This window comes from Mytilus edulis, chromosome 2, assembly GCF_963676685.1.
Source record: "Mytilus edulis chromosome 2, xbMytEdul2.2, whole genome shotgun sequence".
In the NCBI taxonomy this organism is placed as follows: Eukaryota; Metazoa; Mollusca; class Bivalvia; order Mytilida; family Mytilidae; genus Mytilus; species Mytilus edulis.
Genome location: NC_092345.1, coordinates 13,009,495 through 13,028,583, shown reverse-complemented (window position 1 = coordinate 13,028,583; position 19,089 = coordinate 13,009,495). Strand labels below are relative to the sequence as shown.

Below are 19,089 nucleotides of genomic sequence, written 5' to 3'. Positions count from 1 at the left end.
AAGTCTCCAGGGATTTATCAGGTTGACGAATACGAACCTCAAACTGGTGCCAACCTGAATAATCAAGGTGATATCCTAATCAATATCGAAACCCAAGACTTATTACTCCATCCCGCTGAAAGTTATCTTTTGGTAGAGGGGCAACTGCAAAAGAACGACAGTAGTGCATATGCTGATGCAAATCTAGTGTCTCTCTTTCACAATGGAATCATGTATCTCTTCTCTCAGGCCAGCTTATCGAACATATCAATAACCCAGGCGTTGCCACTACCATGTTGGAAATTCTGATTTATCACGACGATTTCTCCAAATCCCAAGGTCTCAACCAGCTGTGGTGCATGGATTCATCTACCGAAGCTGAGACCGAAAACACAGGGTTCGCAGCACGTCATGGTAAAATTATCCCCAAACCTGCCAACAAAGGAGCTTTTTCATTCACCATACCCCTGTGACATATTTTCGACTTTTCAGACGACTACGACAAGATCGTATACGAATTAAAGCATGCATTGTCACTAGTGCACGTGATTCAGACGCCGATGCCATGCACTGAGCCGCCGCAGTCAACGATGTGGCAAAAAATATTCTGAGTCAGATCTCTTGTTTCGTTCTTCACGTCACCCCATCAGACAAAAACAAGATGCGGCTGTACAAAACCATACAAAGTAAAAGTAAAATCGACTGTGGATTTCGCATGAGGCAGTGTGATTCTATCACCGTTCCCAAAAACACACAATTCAACTGGCGCCTATCTGCCACAAGTGGTACTTAAAAGCCTAGATATACAATCGTTGCAATCCAAACCGACAAAAGTGTGGATAAGACCCATGACGCCGCCGTGTGCGATGACGGTCGATTGCGGAACATAGATATTACTGTCAACGCTGAACGCTACCCAGCCGTCGTATTTAAGGCCTTTATTACCCAAAATAGGAGGCTGCAGACATCAGAAAGAAACTCTACAACATGGTCACCCTCCTCAGTAACGGCGGCGTCAACACCGATACCTCTGATTTCACAGGCTTATAGCCGGTGTTTATCATTTATGCAAGTCATCAGTCCGAGCGGCTGAAAGAATCCACGGTGGACATCCAGATACGAGCCGAATTCGATCGCAATGTTTCCGCCAACACCGAAGCATTTGCACTTGGAATCTCCGACAGAGTTCTTTACTTCGAATCTGACGGACACAATATGAACGTCGTGTTTGAAGCCTGAAAATAAATGAACAACATTATTTTTCAGCAATTCGTAGGTAAAACCGATCTAAAGCAGGGGTTCTCGTTCATAGTATCCGGGAACCATAGCCAAATTCATACCCGTTTCAATCCACTAAAAATTGAAAAGAATTATGAGATGTCATTGGTAAATCATGAGACCTACTACGTATACTCCATCCCCAACATTCACACAGGTTCCTATGGCATCAACGATGAAATACAGCGACAGCTGCGGCTCAACAAACACAAAGCCAAAATCATTATCGATGCAAATCGGGAAACCCTAAGAGCATCACTAACTCTCGCCAGGCACTACGAAGAAGATTACAAATAGCCGCAACACCGTCTTGGGATTAGAACGGCAAATTTACACCTACGATAGGGCTATACAGAAGGGGAACACATTGTTAGGATCATCAACATCATCAGCATCCAGCTGGCAAATAGCGGTATTATCTATGGGAGCTATGTTAATGGAAAGCAGTAATCCACCATCTGTAGTTTCTTTCCCGGTGTCGATCCTGGTATGAAGAACCCCCCAAAAAAACTGGTGTACTTACCAGTGACCCTGAAAACCATCAATCGCATGTGCACTTATCTCACCGATCAGGATGGTGACCCCATCAAACTCCGCGGCGAACACCTCACTATCCATTTTCATCTTCTAAGGGAATAAATAATAACTTAACACGATAATGGTTTGAAAGGTCAAGTAAATAAACTACACTGGGCTGCCAAGAAAGGTTGCCAAGTCTCCATTTGTTTGTCCCATGCAAACCTGTAATGCGAACACAAGATGTGGCTCACCTCTCGGCAGGTTAAAAGATTATCAAACTTCTTCAAAAAGTTACTTGTGTTATTAATCTGGAGCTGAGTACCACCCAGATAAAGAAAACATAAAAAAAGGTGGATACCTACACATGTTCGTAGGGTTGGCAATGAGGGCATTTCACATGGTATCTAAAACCATTCTATCTGCCTTGGGTATTGAAGACTTGATTGCTTTGGGTGGTGTACCCGTCAACAAGGTATTGGGATCATGATTTTACCTGAAACTTGGTGGATGCGTTTGAAATTTTAAGATATTTTAATTCTGGTATCTATGGTGAATTTATTTGAACAGTGAATCCCAGTGGTAACAATCTCTACCTCAACCCTCAAACGCCAAGATCACCTATGATGATGGACTTTACGTGAGGCGTGCACGTGGTCAGTAATTCAACGACGAAGCCGGTCTGATATAATTTGCTACAAGCACCTTCAAAGACACCCCTCCTCGGTATGCTCCTATAAATAAATGAACGATTTAGATTCTAGGTACCGGCAACTAAAGATTTCTACCTCCTGAGCCTTATTCTCTCTCTGATCAGACATACCTTGTGTTTATTATGTGGCTTTTTTCTCTTTTCTTTCACAAAGGTACATAGGCAGGTAATAATTCAAAATCAAATTGGCCAAACGCCCAGGTAAGATCATAGGTAAGGGTCTAAGGTCCAATGGGTCAAAAGGTCCAGGTTGGACAACTCACGGTTTGTCCTCACCATGGGTCCAAAGTTAGATTAAAAAAAAATGCCTTACCCCAATTTTTAAAAGAGTGTAAAAAAATTCCCTACGGCAATACTTTTTTAGCCACTAGGTGGAAATGGTAGGTAATGGGCTAGGGTCCAATGGGCCAAAAGGTCCAGGTGGGACAACTCATAGTTTGTCTTCACCATAGGTCCGAACTTAGGTCTTGAGGGTCAAACATGCCTACCCAAACTTTTCAAAAGACTGTCAAAAATTCCCTACGGCAATACTTTTTTACCCACTAGGTGCAAATGATAGGTAATGGTCTAAGGTCCAATGGGTCAAAAGGTCCAGGTGGGACAACTCATGGTTTGTCCTCACCATGGGTCCAAAGTTAGATTTCAAAAAAATGCCTTACCCCAATTTTTAAAAAAGTGTAAAAATTTCCCTACGGCAATACTTTTTTAAACACTAGGTGGAAATGGTAGGTAATGGTCTAAGGTCCAATGGGTCAAAAGGTCCAGGTGGGACAACTCATGGTTTGTCCTCACCATGGGTCCAAAGTTAGATTTCAAAAAAATGCCTTACCCCAATTTTTAAAAGAGTGTAAAAAATTCCCTACGGCAATACTTTTTTAACCACTAGGTGGAAATGGTAGGTAATGGGCTAGGGTCCAATGGGCCAAAAGGTTCAGGTGGGACAACTCATAGTTTGTCTTCACCATAGGTCCGAACTTAGGTCTTAAGGGTCAAACATGCCTACCCCAACTTTTCAAAAGACTGTCAAAAATTCCCTACGGCAATACTTTTTTACCCACTAGGTGCAAATGATAGGTAATGGTCTAAGGTCCAATGGGTCAAAAGGTCCAGGTGGGACAACTCATGGTTTGTCCTCACCATGGGTCCAAAGTTAGATTTCAAAAAAATGCCTTACCCCAATTTTTAAAAGAGTGTAAAAAATTCCCTACGGCAATACTTTTTTAACCACTAGGTGGAAATGGTAGGTAATGGGCTAGGGTCCAATGGGCCAAAAGGTCCAGGTGGGACAACTCATAGTTTGTCTTCACCATAGGTCCGAACTTAGGTCTTAAGGGTCAAACATGCCTACCCCAACTTTTCAAAAGACTGTCAAAAATTCCCTACGGCAATACTTTTTTACCCACTAGGTGCAAATGATAGGTAATGGTCTAAGGTCCAATGGGTCAAAAGGTCCAGGTGGGACAACTCATGGTTTGTCCTCACCATGGGTCCAAAGTTAGATTTCAAAAAAATGCCTTACCCCAATTTTTAAAAGAGTGTAAAAAATTCCCTACGGCAATACTTTTTTAACCACTAGGTGGAAATGGTAGGTAATGGGCTAGGGTCCAATGGGCCAAAAGGTCCAGGTGGGACAACTCATAGTTTGTCTTCACCATAGGTCCGAACTTAGGTCTTAAGGGTCAAACATGCCTACCCCAACTTTTCAAAAGACTGTCAAAAATTCCCTACGGCAATACTTTTTTACCCACTAGGTGCAAATGATAGGTAATGGTCTAAGGTCCAATGGGTCAAAAGGTCCAGGTGGGACAACTCATGGTTTGTCCTCACCATGGGTCCAAAGATAGATTTCAAAAAAATGCCTTACCCCAATTTTTAAAAGAGTGTAAAAAAATTCCCTACGGCAATACTTTTTTAACCACTAGGTGGAAATGGTAGGTAATGGGCTAGGGTCCAATGGGCCAAAAGGTCCAGGTGGGACAACTCATAGTTTGTCTTCACCATAGGTCCGAACTTAGGTCTTAAGGGTCAAACATGCCTACCCCAACTTTTCAAAAGACTGTCAAAAATTCCCTACGGCAATACTTTTTTACCCACTAGGTGCAAATGATAGGTAATGGTCTAAGGTCCAATGGGTCAAAAGGTCCAGGTGGGACAACTCATGGTTTGTCCTCACCATGGGTCCAAAGTTAGATTTCAAAAAAATGCCTTACCCCAATTTTTAAAAGAGTGTAAAAAATTCCCTACGGCAATACTTTTTTAACCACTAGGTGGAAATGGTAGGTAATGGGCTAGGGTCCAATGGGCCAAAAGGTCCAGGTGGGACAACTCATAGTTTGTCTTCACCATAGGTCCGAACTTAGGTCTTAAGGGTCAAACATGCCTACCCCAACTTTTCAAAAGACTGTCAAAAATTCCCTACGGCAATACTTTTTTACCCACTAGGTGCAAATGATAGGTAATGGTCTAAGGTCCAATGGGTCAAAAGGTCCAGGTGGGACAACTCATGGTTTGTCCTCACCATGGGTCCAAAGATAGATTTCAAAAAAATGCCTTACCCCAATTTTTAAAAGAGTGTAAAAAAATTCCCTACGGCAATACTTTTTTAACCACTAGGTGGAAATGGTAGGTAATGGGCTAGGGTCCAATGGGCCAAAAGGTCCAGGTGGGACAACTCATAGTTTGTCTTCACCATAGGTCCGAACTTAGGTCTTAAGGGTCAAACATGCCTACCCCAACTTTTCAAAAGACTGTCAAAAATTCCCTACGGCAATACTTTTTTACCCACTAGGTGCAAATGATAGGTAATGGTCTAAGGTCCAATGGGTCAAAAGGTCCAGGTGGGACAACTCATGGTTTGTCCTCACCATGGGTCCAAAGTTAGATTTCAAAAAAATGCCTTACCCCAATTTTTAAAAGAGTGTAAAAAATTCCCTACGGCAATGCTTTTTTAACCACTAGGTGGAAATGGTAGGTAATGGGCTAGGGTCCAATGGGCCAAAAGGTCCAGTTGGGACAACTCATAGTTTGTCTTCACCATAGGTCCGAACTTAGGTCTTAAGGGTCAAACATGCCTACCCCAACTTTTCAAAAGACTGTCAAAAATTCCCTACGGCAATACTTTTTTACCCACTAGGTGCAAATGATAGGTAATGGTCTAAGGTCCAATGGGTCAAAAGGTCCAGGTGGGACAACTCATGGTTTGTCCTCACCATGGGTCCAAAGATAGATTTCAAAAAAATGCCTTACCCCAATTTTTAAAAGAGTGTAAAAAAATTCCCTACGGCAATACTTTTTTAACCACTAGGTGGAAATGGTAGGTAATGGGCTAGGGTCCAATGGGCCAAAAGGTCCAGGTGGGACAACTCATAGTTTGTCTTCACCATAGGTCCGAACTTAGGTCTTAAGGGTCAAACATGCCTACCCCAACTTTTCAAAAGACTGTCAAAAATTCCCTACGGCAATACTTTTTTACCCACTAGGTGCAAATGATAGGTAATGGTCTAAGGTCCAATGGGTCAAAAGGTCCAGGTGGGACAACTCATGGTTTGTCCTCACCATGGGTCCAAAGTTAGATTTCAAAAAAATGCCTTACCCCAATTTTTAAAAGAGTGTAAAAAATTCCCTACGGCAATACTTTTTTAACTACTAGGTGGAAATGGTAGGTAATGGGCTAGGGTCCAATGGGCCAAAAGGTCCAGGTGGGACAACTCATAGTTTGTCTTCACCATAGGTCCGAACTTAGGTCTTAAGGGTCAAACATGCCTACCCCAACTTTTCAAAAGACTGTCAAAAATTCCCTACGGCAATACTTTTTTACCCACTAGGTGCAAATGATAGGTAATGGTCTAAGGTCCAATGGGTCAAAAGGTCCAGGTGGGACAACTCATGGTTTGTCCTCACCATGGGTCCAAAGTTAGATTTCAAAAAAATGCCTTACCCCAATTTTTAAAAGAGTGTAAAAAATTCCCTACGGCAATACTTTTTTAACCACTAGGTGGAAATGGTAGGTAATGGGCTAGGGTCCAATGGGCCAAAAGGTCCAGGTGGGACAACTCATAGTTTGTCTTCACCATAGGTCCGAACTTAGGTCTTAAGGGTCAAACATGCCTACCCCAACTTTTCAAAAGACTGTCAAAAATTCCCTACGGCAATACTTTTTTACCCACTAGGTGCAAATGATAGGTAATGGTCTAAGGTCCAATGGGTCAAAAGGTCCAGGTGGGACAACTCATGGTTTGTCCTCACCATGGGTCCAAAGATAGATTTCAAAAAAATGCCTTACCCCAATTTTTAAAAGAGTGTAAAAAAATTCCCTACGGCAATACTTTTTTAACCACTAGGTGGAAATGGTAGGTAATGGGCTAGGGTCCAATGGGCCAAAAGGTCCAGGTGGGACAACTCATAGTTTGTCTTCACCATAGGTCCGAACTTAGGTCTTAAGGGTCAAACATGCCTACCCCAACTTTTCAAAAGACTGTCAAAAATTCCCTACGGCAATACTTTTTTACCCACTAGGTGCAAATGATAGGTAATGGTCTAAGGTCCAATGGGTCAAAAGGTCCAGGTGGGACAACTCATGGTTTGTCCTCACCATGGGTCCAAAGTTAGATTTCAAAAAAATGCCTTACCCCAATTTTTAAAAGAGTGTAAAACATTCCCTACGGCAATACTTTTTTAACCACTAGGTGGAAATGGTAGGTAATGGGCTAGGGTCCAATGGGCCAAAAGGTCCAGGTGGGACAACTCATAGTTTGTCTTCACCATAGGTCCGAACTTAGGTCTTAAGGGTCAAACATGCCTACCCCAACTTTTCAAAAGACTGTCAAAAATTCCCTACGGCAATACTTTTTTACCCACTAGGTGCAAATGATAGGTAATGGTCTAAGGTCCAATGGGTCAAAAGGTCCAGGTGGGACAACTCATGGTTTGTCCTCACCATGGGTCCAAAGATAGATTTCAAAAAAATGCCTTACCCCAATTTTTAAAAGAGTGTAAAAAAATTCCCTACGGCAATACTTTTTTAACCACTAGGTGGAAATGGTAGGTAATGGGCTAGGGTCCAATGGGCCAAAAGGTCCAGGTGGGACAACTCATAGTTTGTCTTCACCATAGGTCCGAACTTAGGTCTTAAGGGTCAAACATGCCTACCCCAACTTTTCAAAAGACTGTCAAAAATTCCCTACGGCAATACTTTTTTACCCACTAGGTGCAAATGATAGGTAATGGTCTAAGGTCCAATGGGTCAAAAGGTCCAGGTGGGACAACTCATGGTTTGTCCTCACCATGGGTCCAAAGTTAGATTTCAAAAAAATGCCTTACCCCAATTTTTAAAAGAGTGTAAAAAATTCCCTACGGCAATACTTTTTTAACCACTAGGTGGAAATGGTAGGTAATGGGCTAGGGTCCAATGGGCCAAAAGGTCCAGGTGGGACAACTCATAGTTTGTCTTCACCATAGGTCCGAACTTAGGTCTTAAGGGTCAAACATGCCTACCCCAACTTTTCAAAAGACTGTCAAAAATTCCCTACGGCAATACTTTTTTACCCACTAGGTGCAAATGATAGGTAATGGTCTAAGGTCCAATGGGTCAAAAGGTCCAGGTGGGACAACTCATGGTTTGTCCTCACCATGGGTCCAAAGTTAGATTTCAAAAAAATGCCTTACCCCAATTTTTAAAAGAGTGTAAAAAATTCCCTACGGCAATACTTTTTTAACCACTAGGTGGAAATGGTAGGTAATGGGCTAGGGTCCAATGGGCCAAAAGGTCCAGGTGGGACAACTCATAGTTTGTCTTCACCATAGGTCCGAACTTAGGTCTTAAGGGTCAAACATGCCTACCCCAACTTTTCAAAAGACTGTCAAAAATTCCCTACGGCAATACTTTTTTACCCACTAAGTGCAAATGATAGGTAATGGTCTAAGGTCCAATGGGTCAAAAGGTCCAGGTGGGACAACTCATGGTTTGTCCTCACCATGGGTCCAAAGATAGATTTCAAAAAAATGCCTTACCCCAATTTTTAAAAGAGTGTAAAAAAATTCCCTACGGCAATACTTTTTTAACCACTAGGTGGAAATGGTAGGTAATGGGCTAGGGTCCAATGGGCCAAAAGGTCCAGGTGGGACAACTCATAGTTTGTCTTCACCATAGGTCCGAACTTAGGTCTTAAGGGTCAAACATGCCTACCCCAACTTTTCAAAAGACTGTCAAAAATTCCCTACGGCAATACTTTTTTACCCACTAGGTGCAAATGATAGGTAATGGTCTAAGGTCCAATGGGTCAAAAGGTCCAGGTGGGACAACTCATGGTTTGTCCTCACCATGGGTCCAAAGTTAGATTTCAAAAAAATGCCTTACCCCAATTTTTAAAAGAGTGTAAAAAATTCCCTACGGCAATACTTTTTTAACCACTAGGTGGAAATGGTAGGTAATGGGCTAGGGTCCAATGGGCCAAAAGGTCCAGGTGGGACAACTCATAGTTTGTCTTCACCATAGGTCCGAACTTAGGTCTTAAGGGTCAAACATGCCTACCCCAACTTTTCAAAAGACTGTCAAAAATTCCCTACGGCAATACTTTTTTACCCACTAGGTGCAAATGATAGGTAATGGTCTAATGTCCAATGGGTCAAAAGGTCCAGGTGGGACAACTCATGGTTTGTCCTCACCATGGGTCCAAAGTTAGATTTCAAAAAAATGCCTTACCCCAATTTTTAAAAGAGTGTAAAACATTCCCTACGGCAATACTTTTTTAACCACTAGGTGGAAATGGTAGGTAATGGGCTAGGGTCCAATGGGCCAAAAGGTCCAGGTGGGACAACTCATAGTTTGTCTTCACCATAGGTCCGAACTTAGGTCTTAAGGGTCAAACATGCCTACCCCAACTTTTCAAAAGACTGTCAAAAATTCCCTACGGCAATACTTTTTTACCCACTAGGTGCAAATGATAGGTAATGGTCTAAGGTCCAATGGGTCAAAAGGTCCAGGTGGGACAACTCATGGTTTGTCCTCACCATGGGTCCAAAGATAGATTTCAAAAAAATGCCTTACCCCAATTTTTAAAAGAGTGTAAAAAAATTCCCTACGGCAATACTTTTTTAACCACTAGGTGGAAATGGTAGGTAATGGGCTAGGGGCCAATGGGCCAAAAGGTCCAGGTGGGACAACTCATAGTTTGTCTTCACCATAGGTCCGAACTTAGGTCTTAAGGGTCAAACATGCCTACCCCAACTTTTCAAAAGACTGTCAAAAATTCCCTACGGCAATACTTTTTTACCCACTAGGTGCAAATGATAGGTAATGGTCTAAGGTCCAATGGGTCAAAAGGTCCAGGTGGGACAACTCATGGTTTGTCCTCACCATGGGTCCAAAGTTAGATTTCAAAAAAATGCCTTACCCCAATTTTTAAAAGAGTGTAAAAAATTCCCTACGGCAATACTTTTTTAACCACTAGGTGGAAATGGTAGGTAATGGGCTAGGGTCCAATGGGCCAAAAGGTCCAGGTGGGACAACTCATAGTTTGTCTTCACCATAGGTCCGAACTTAGGTCTTAAGGGTCAAACATGCCTACCCCAACTTTTCAAAAGACTGTCAAAAATTCCCTACGGCAATACTTTTTTACCCACTAGGTGCAAATGATAGGTAATGGTCTAAGGTCCAATGGGTCAAAAGGTCCAGGTGGGACAACTCATGGTTTGTCCTCACCATGGGTCCAAAGTTAGATTTCAAAAAAATGCCTTACCCCAATTTTTAAAAGAGTGTAAAAAATTCCCTACGGCAATACTTTTTAACCACTAGGTGGAAATGGTAGGTAATGGGCTAGGGTCCAATGGGCCAAAAGGTCCAGGTGGGACAACTCATAGTTTGTCTTCACCATAGGTCCGAACTTAGGTCTTAAGGGTCAAACATGCCTACCCCAACTTTTCAAAAGACTGTCAAAAATTCCCTACGGCAATACTTTTTTACCCACTAAGTGCAAATGATAGGTAATGGTCTAAGGTCCAATGGGTCAAAAGGTCCAGGTGGGACAACTCATGGTTTGTCCTCACCATGGGTCCAAAGATAGATTTCAAAAAAATGCCTTACCCCAATTTTTAAAAGAGTGTAAAAAAATTCCCTACGGCAATACTTTTTTAACCACTAGGTGGAAATGGTAGGTAATGGGCTAGGGTCCAATGGGCCAAAAGGTCCAGGTGGGACAACTCATAGTTTGTCTTCACCATAGGTCCGAACTTAGGTCTTAAGGGTCAAACATGCCTACCCCAACTTTTCAAAAGACTGTCAAAAATTCCCTACGGCAATACTTTTTTACCCACTAGGTGCAAATGATAGGTAATGGTCTAAGGTCCAATGGGTCAAAAGGTCCAGGTGGGACAACTCATGGTTTGTCCTCACCATGGGTCCAAAGTTAGATTTCAAAAAAATGCCTTACCCCAATTTTTAAAAGAGTGTAAAAAATTCCCTACGGCAATACTTTTTTAACCACTAGGTGGAAATGGTAGGTAATGGGCTAGGGTCCAATGGGCCAAAAGGTCCAGGTGGGACAACTCATAGTTTGTCTTCACCATAGGTCCGAACTTAGGTCTTAAGGGTCAAACATGCCTACCCCAACTTTTCAAAAGACTGTCAAAAATTCCCTACGGCAATACTTTTTTACCCACTAGGTGCAAATGATAGGTAATGGTCTAAGGTCCAATGGGTCAAAAGGTCCAGGTGGGACAACTCATGGTTTGTCCTCACCATGGGTCCAAAGTTAGATTTCAAAAAAATGCCTTACCCCAATTTTTAAAAGAGTGTAAAACATTCCCTACGGCAATACTTTTTTAACCACTAGGTGGAAATGGTAGGTAATGGGCTAGGGTCCAATGGGCCAAAAGGTCCAGGTGGGACAACTCATAGTTTGTCTTCACCATAGGTCCGAACTTAGGTCTTAAGGGTCAAACATGCCTACCCCAACTTTTCAAAAGACTGTCAAAAATTCCCTACGGCAATACTTTTTTACCCACTAGGTGCAAATGATAGGTAATGGTCTAAGGTCCAATGGGTCAAAAGGTCCAGGTGGGACAACTCATGGTTTGTCCTCACCATGGGTCCAAAGATAGATTTCAAAAAAATGCCTTACCCCAATTTTTAAGAGTGTAAAAAAATTCCCTACGGCAATACTTTTTTAACCACTAGGTGGAAATGGTAGGTAATGGGCTAGGGTCCAATGGGCCAAAAGGTCCAGGTGGGACAACTCATAGTTTGTCTTCACCATAGGTCCGAACTTAGGTCTTAAGGGTCAAACATGCCTACCCCAACTTTTCAAAAGACTGTCAAAAATTCCCTACGGCAATACTTTTTTACCCACTAGGTGCAAATGATAGGTAATGGTCTAAGGTCCAATGGGTCAAAAGGTCCAGGTGGGACAACTCATGGTTTGTCCTCACCATGGGTCCAAAGATAGATTTCAAAAAAATGCCTTACCTCAATTTTTAAAAGAGTGTAAAAAAATTCCCTACGGCAATACTTTTTTAACCACTAGGTGGAAATGGTAGGTAATGGGCTAGGGTCCAATGGGCCAAAAGGTCCAGGTGGGACAACTCATAGTTTGTCTTCACCATAGGTCCGAACTTAGGTCTTAAGGGTCAAACATGCCTACCCCAACTTTTCAAAAGACTGTCAAAAATTCCCTACGGCAATACTTTTTTACCCACTAGGTGCAAATGATAGGTAATGGTCTAAGGTCCAATGGGTCAAAAGGTCCAGGTGGGACAACTCATGGTTTGTCCTCACCATGGGTCCAAAGTTAGATTTCAAAAAAATGCCTTACCCCAATTTTTAAAAGAGTGTAAAAAATTCCCTACGGCAATACTTTTTTAACCACTAGGTGGAAATGGTAGGTAATGGGCTAGGGTCCAATGGGCCAAAAGGTCCAGGTGGGACAACTCATAGTTTGTCTTCACCATAGGTCCGAACTTAGGTCTTAAGGGTCAAACATGCCTACCCCAACTTTTCAAAAGACTGTCAAAAATTCCCTACGGCAATACTTTTTTACCCACTAGGTGCAAATGATAGGTAATGGTCTAAGGTCCAATGGGTCAAAAGGTCCAGGTGGGACAACTCATGGTTTGTCCTCACCATGGGTCCAAAGTTAGATTTCAAAAAAATGCCTTACCCCAATTTTTAAAAGAGTGTAAAACATTCCCTACGGCAATACTTTTTTAACCACTAGGTGGAAATGGTAGGTAATGGGCTAGGGTCCAATGGGCCAAAAGGTCCAGGTGGGACAACTCATAGTTTGTCTTCACCATAGGTCCGAACTTAGGTCTTAAGGGTCAAACATGCCTACCCCAACTTTTCAAAAGACTGTCAAAAATTCCCTACGGCAATACTTTTTTACCCACTAGGTGCAAATGATAGGTAATGGTCTAAGGTCCAATGGGTCAAAAGGTCCAGGTGGGACAACTCATGGTTTGTCCTCACCATGGGTCCAAAGATAGATTTCAAAAAAATGCCTTACCCCAATTTTTAAAAGAGTGTAAAAAAATTCCCTACGGCAATACTTTTTTAACCACTAGGTGGAAATGGTAGGTAATGGGCTAGGGTCCAATGGGCCAAAAGGTCCAGGTGGGACAACTCATAGTTTGTCTTCACCATAGGTCCGAACTTAGGTCTTAAGGGTCAAACATGCCTACCCCAACTTTTCAAAAGACTGTCAAAAATTCCCTACGGCAATACTTTTTTACCCACTAGGTGCAAATGATAGGTAATGGTCTAAGGTCCAATGGGTCAAAAGGTCCAGGTGGGACAACTCATGGTTTGTCCTCACCATGGGTCCAAAGATAGATTTCAAAAAAATGCCTTACCCCAATTTTTAAAAGAGTGTAAAAAAATTCCCTACGGCAATACTTTTTTAACCACTAGGTGGAAATGGTAGGTAATGGGCTAGGGTCCAATGGGCCAAAAGGTCCAGGTGGGACAACTCATAGTTTGTCTTCACCATAGGTCCGAACTTAGGTCTTAAGGGTCAAACATGCCTACCCCAACTTTTCAAAAGACTGTCAAAAATTCCCTACGGCAATACTTTTTTACCCACTAGGTGCAAATGATAGGTAATGGTCTAAGGTCCAATGGGTCAAAAGGTCCAGGTGGGACAACTCATGGTTTGTCCTCACCATGGGTCCAAAGTTAGATTTCAAAAAAATGCCTTACCCCAATTTTTAAAAGAGTGTAAAAAATTCCCTACGGCAATACTTTTTTAACCACTAGGTGGAAATGGTAGGTAATGGGCTAGGGTCCAATGGGCCAAAAGGTCCAGGTGGGACAACTCATAGTTTGTCTTCACCATAGGTCCGAACTTAGGTCTTAAGGGTCAAACATGCCTACCCCAACTTTTCAAAAGACTGTCAAAAATTCCCTACGGCAATACTTTTTTACCCACTAGGTGCAAATGATAGGTAATGGTCTAAGGTCCAATGGGTCAAAAGGTCCAGGTGGGACAACTCATGGTTTGTCCTCACCATGGGTCCAAAGTTAGATTTCAAAAAAATGCCTTACCCCAATTTTTAAAAGAGTGTAAAAAATTCCCTACGGCAATACTTTTTTAACCACTAGGTGGAAATGGTAGGTAATGGGCTAGGGTCCAATGGGCCAAAAGGTCCAGGTGGGACAACTCATAGTTTGTCTTCACCATAGGTCCGAACTTAGGTCTTAAGGGTCAAACATGCCTACCCCAACTTTTCAAAAGACTGTCAAAAATTCCCTACGGCAATACTTTTTTACCCACTAAGTGCAAATGATAGGTAATGGTCTAAGGTCCAATGGGTCAAAAGGTCCAGGTGGGACAACTCATGGTTTGTCCTCACCATGGGTCCAAAGATAGATTTCAAAAAAATGCCTTACCCCAATTTTTAAAAGAGTGTAAAAAAATTCCCTACGGCAATACTTTTTTAACCACTAGGTGGAAATGGTAGGTAATGGGCTAGGGTCCAATGGGCCAAAAGGTCCAGGTGGGACAACTCATAGTTTGTCTTCACCATAGGTCCGAACTTAGGTCTTAAGGGTCAAACATGCCTACCCCAACTTTTCAAAAGACTGTCAAAAATTCCCTACGGCAATACTTTTTTACCCACTAGGTGCAAATGATAGGTAATGGTCTAAGGTCCAATGGGTCAAAAGGTCCAGGTGGGACAACTCATGGTTTGTCCTCACCATGGGTCCAAAGTTAGATTTCAAAAAAATGCCTTACCCCAATTTTTAAAAGAGTGTAAAAAATTCCCTACGGCAATACTTTTTTAACCACTAGGTGGAAATGGTAGGTAATGGGCTAGGGTCCAATGGGCCAAAAGGTCCAGGTGGGACAACTCATAGTTTGTCTTCACCATAGGTCCGAACTTAGGTCTTAAGGGTCAAACATGCCTACCCCAACTTTTCAAAAGACTGTCAAAAATTCCCTACGGCAATACTTTTTTACCCACTAGGTGCAAATGATAGGTAATGGTCTAAGGTCCAATGGGTCAAAAGGTCCAGGTGGGACAACTCATGGTTTGTCCTCACCATGGGTCCAAAGTTAGATTTCAAAAAAATGCCTTACCCCAATTTTTAAAAGAGTGTAAAACATTCCCTACGGCAATACTTTTTTAACCACTAGGTGGAAATGGTAGGTAATGGGCTAGGGTCCAATGGGCCAAAAGGTCCAGGTGGGACAACTCATAGTTTGTCTTCACCATAGGTCCGAACTTAGGTCTTAAGGGTCAAACATGCCTACCCCAACTTTTCAAAAGACTGTCAAAAATTCCCTACGGCAATACTTTTTTACCCACTAGGTGCAAATGATAGGTAATGGTCTAAGGTCCAATGGGTCAAAAGGTCCAGGTGGGACAACTCATGGTTTGTCCTCACCATGGGTCCAAAGATAGATTTCAAAAAAATGCCTTACCCCAATTTTTAAAAGAGTGTAAAAAAATTCCCTACGGCAATACTTTTTTAACCACTAGGTGGAAATGGTAGGTAATGGGCTAGGGTCCAATGGGCCAAAAGGTCCAGGTGGGACAACTCATAGTTTGTCTTCACCATAGGTCCGAACTTAGGTCTTAAGGGTCAAACATGCCTACCCCAACTTTTCAAAAGACTGTCAAAAATTCCCTACGGCAATACTTTTTTACCCACTAGGTGCAAATGATAGGTAATGGTCTAAGGTCCAATGGGTCAAAAGGTCCAGGTGGGACAACTCATGGTTTGTCCTCACCATGGGTCCAAAGTTAGATTTCAAAAAAATGCCTTACCCCAATTTTTAAAAGAGTGTAAAAAATTCCCTACGGCAATACTTTTTTAACCACTAGGTGGAAATGGTAGGTAATGGGCTAGGGTCCAATGGGCCAAAAGGTCCAGGTGGGACAACTCATAGTTTGTCTTCACCATAGGTCCGAACTTAGGTCTTAAGGGTCAAACATGCCTACCCCAACTTTTCAAAAGACTGTCAAAAATTCCCTACGGCAATACTTTTTTACCCACTAGGTGCAAATGATAGGTAATGGTCTAAGGTCCAATGGGTCAAAAGGTCCAGGTGGGACAACTCATGGTTTGTCCTCACCATGGGTCCAAAGTTAGATTTCAAAAAAATGCCTTACCCCAATTTTTAAAAGAGTGTAAAAAATTCCCTACGGCAATACTTTTTTAACCACTAGGTGGAAATGGTAGGTAATGGGCTAGGGTCCAATGGGCCAAAAGGTCCAGGTGGGACAACTCATAGTTTGTCTTCACCATAGGTCCGAACTTAGGTCTTAAGGGTCAAACATGCCTACCCCAACTTTTCAAAAGACTGTCAAAAATTCCCTACGGCAATACTTTTTTACCCACTAAGTGCAAATGATAGGTAATGGTCTAAGGTCCAATGGGTCAAAAGGTCCAGGTGGGACAACTCATGGTTTGTCCTCACCATGGGTCCAAAGATAGATTTCAAAAAAATGCCTTACCCCAATTTTTAAAAGAGTGTAAAAAAATTCCCTACGGCAATACTTTTTTAACCACTAGGTGGAAATGGTAGGTAATGGGCTAGGGTCCAATGGGCCAAAAGGTCCAGGTGGGACAACTCATAGTTTGTCTTCACCATAGGTCCGAACTTAGGTCTTAAGGGTCAAACATGCCTACCCCAACTTTTCAAAAGACTGTCAAAAATTCCCTACGGCAATACTTTTTTACCCACTAGGTGCAAATGATAGGTAATGGTCTAAGGTCCAATGGGTCAAAAGGTCCAGGTGGGACAACTCATGGTTTGTCCTCACCATGGGTCCAAAGTTAGATTTCAAAAAAATGCCTTACCCCAATTTTTAAAAGAGTGTAAAAAATTCCCTACGGCAATACTTTTTTAACCACTAGGTGGAAATGGTAGGTAATGGGCTAGGGTCCAATGGGCCAAAAGGTCCAGGTGGGACAACTCATAGTTTGTCTTCACCATAGGTCCGAACTTAGGTCTTAAGGGTCAAACATGCCTACCCCAACTTTTCAAAAGACTGTCAAAAATTCCCTACGGCAATACTTTTTTACCCACTAGGTGCAAATGATAGGTAATGGTCTAAGGTCCAATGGGTCAAAAGGTCCAGGTGGGACAACTCATGGTTTGTCCTCACCATGGGTCCAAAGTTAGATTTCAAAAAAATGCCTTACCCCAATTTTTAAAAGAGTGTAAAACATTCCCTACGGCAATACTTTTTTAACCACTAGGTGGAAATGGTAGGTAATGGGCTAGGGTCCAATGGGCCAAAAGGTCCAGGTGGGACAACTCATAGTTTGTCTTCACCATAGGTCCGAACTTAGGTCTTAAGGGTCAAACATGCCTACCCCAACTTTTCAAAAGACTGTCAAAAATTCCCTACGGCAATACTTTTTTACCCACTAGGTGCAAATGATAGGTAATGGTCTAAGGTCCAATGGGTCAAAAGGTCCAGGTGGGACAACTCATGGTTTGTCCTCACCATGGGTCCAAAGATAGATTTCAAAAAAATGCCTTACCCCAATTTTTAAAAGAGTGTAAAAAAATTCCCTACGGCAATACTTTTTTAACCACTAGGTGGAAATGGTAGGTAATGGGCTAGGGTCCAATGGGCCAAAAGGTCCAGGTGGGACAACTCATAGTTTGTCTTCACCATAGGTCCGAACTTAGGTCTTAAGGGTCAAACATGCCTACCCCAACTTTTCAAAAGACTGTCAAAAATTCCCTACGGCAATACTTTTTTACCCACTAGGTGCAAATGATAGGTAATGGTCTAAGGTCCAATGGGCCAAATGGCCAAGATGGGAAAATTTCACCATAGGTCCAAAGGTAGGTTTCTTTTATAAATTGCTAATTTATATTTTCTGTGCACACCATACATTAAGTACAACAAATAAACCTTTCGTATAATCAAATGTGAGCGCATTCCGCTTGTTCAGAAGTAGAATCTTTTGTCAAAACAAATTTGTCTGACAAAAAAATAGCAAAGCACCAGTGCAATTTTCTATTCTTGTAATGCAAAACTATTGATACTTTTTAGGAACTACTTGACAGGATGCCGAGACTATGGAAAGCTATTTCTTACAATATCACAAAATTGATTTCTTATGGAAAAGTCGATGTCATGTTGATGTCATTACTATCTAAAATTGCGCGCATTACGCTGTTTGGTATATGAAAAGCGAATAAAGTAATTGACAGGAAATTACATGTTAATTTGAAGAAGAAAAAACATTAAATAGTGTCTTCGGCTGCTAACTCATATATAAAAACAGATTTTTTGTGATTATATGATTGATAAAAACATTTAAAGTACGTTTGAATCTTATGCAACTTTTGGGTTTATAGACATATCTAAAAACTGGCTGCTAGCGAAGTGGCTGCTAGCGAGTGGCTGCTAGCTTGAGCCTGGTTGTTGTGCTTCTACTACAATGTGAATAGCAACACCATGCGTTATATCTTCCTTTTGTCCAGGCCAAAACATACATTTGAGTGTTTGTTCTGTTCTTACTCTCATAGTTTTAACTATCGAATTATAATTTAGTTTGCTATGGTAAGGGCTTTTTAATGATGTGTTACAACATTGTCTTTGTACCTAACCCAAAATTCTTACTTTCCAGAGCAAACTTATATGTTTGTATGTGTGTGTATGTGTTTTTCTTTCGTGTAAATTCTACGAAATCCGTGATTTATACTTACTTGCAGACCAGCTATACCAGACGCGATGCCTATCAAAATGCTGAAATATTTATTGAATTCGTCTTTCAAAGCATCATAACAACCCTGAAATACAAACAAAAAAGATGAACCTGTCTACTGATAACCATGTAGCTTGTTGTCGTGCATGTATAGCTGCTAAGACAGGTGGGATCAGAATAGTTAGACATGTGTGTTGACCAAATGAACAATGATCTCCGTAGTTTGGGAACCAATGATACTGTTGTATAATGGTTTGTTTATTTATGAGTGTCAATACATGGTCGACAGAATGAAACATAACATCGTTTGGTGTTCTGATTTGTAAAATTAATAAGTCTGTGTGCGAGGAGCGAGGGGAAGTTTTCTGGGTCTTCTTCTGTACTGTTTGTAAGAATTACTTTAACCATTCTGGTTTTAAACTTGTAAATTTGAACATCT

General features: G+C 41.8%; 1 protein-coding gene across 1 annotated transcript in view; it reads right to left on the bottom strand.

The window, feature by feature from the left end:
• Window positions 1–19,089, bottom strand: part of LOC139511519 (CD63 antigen-like) — a 41,132-nt gene that overhangs the window by 11,749 nt on the left and 10,294 nt on the right. The window contains exon 6 of the mRNA XM_071298314.1: window positions 18,652–18,735. Coding sequence (XP_071154415.1) covers window positions 18,652–18,735 — 84 coding nt within the window. The remainder of the gene's footprint in view (window positions 1–18,651; window positions 18,736–19,089) is intronic.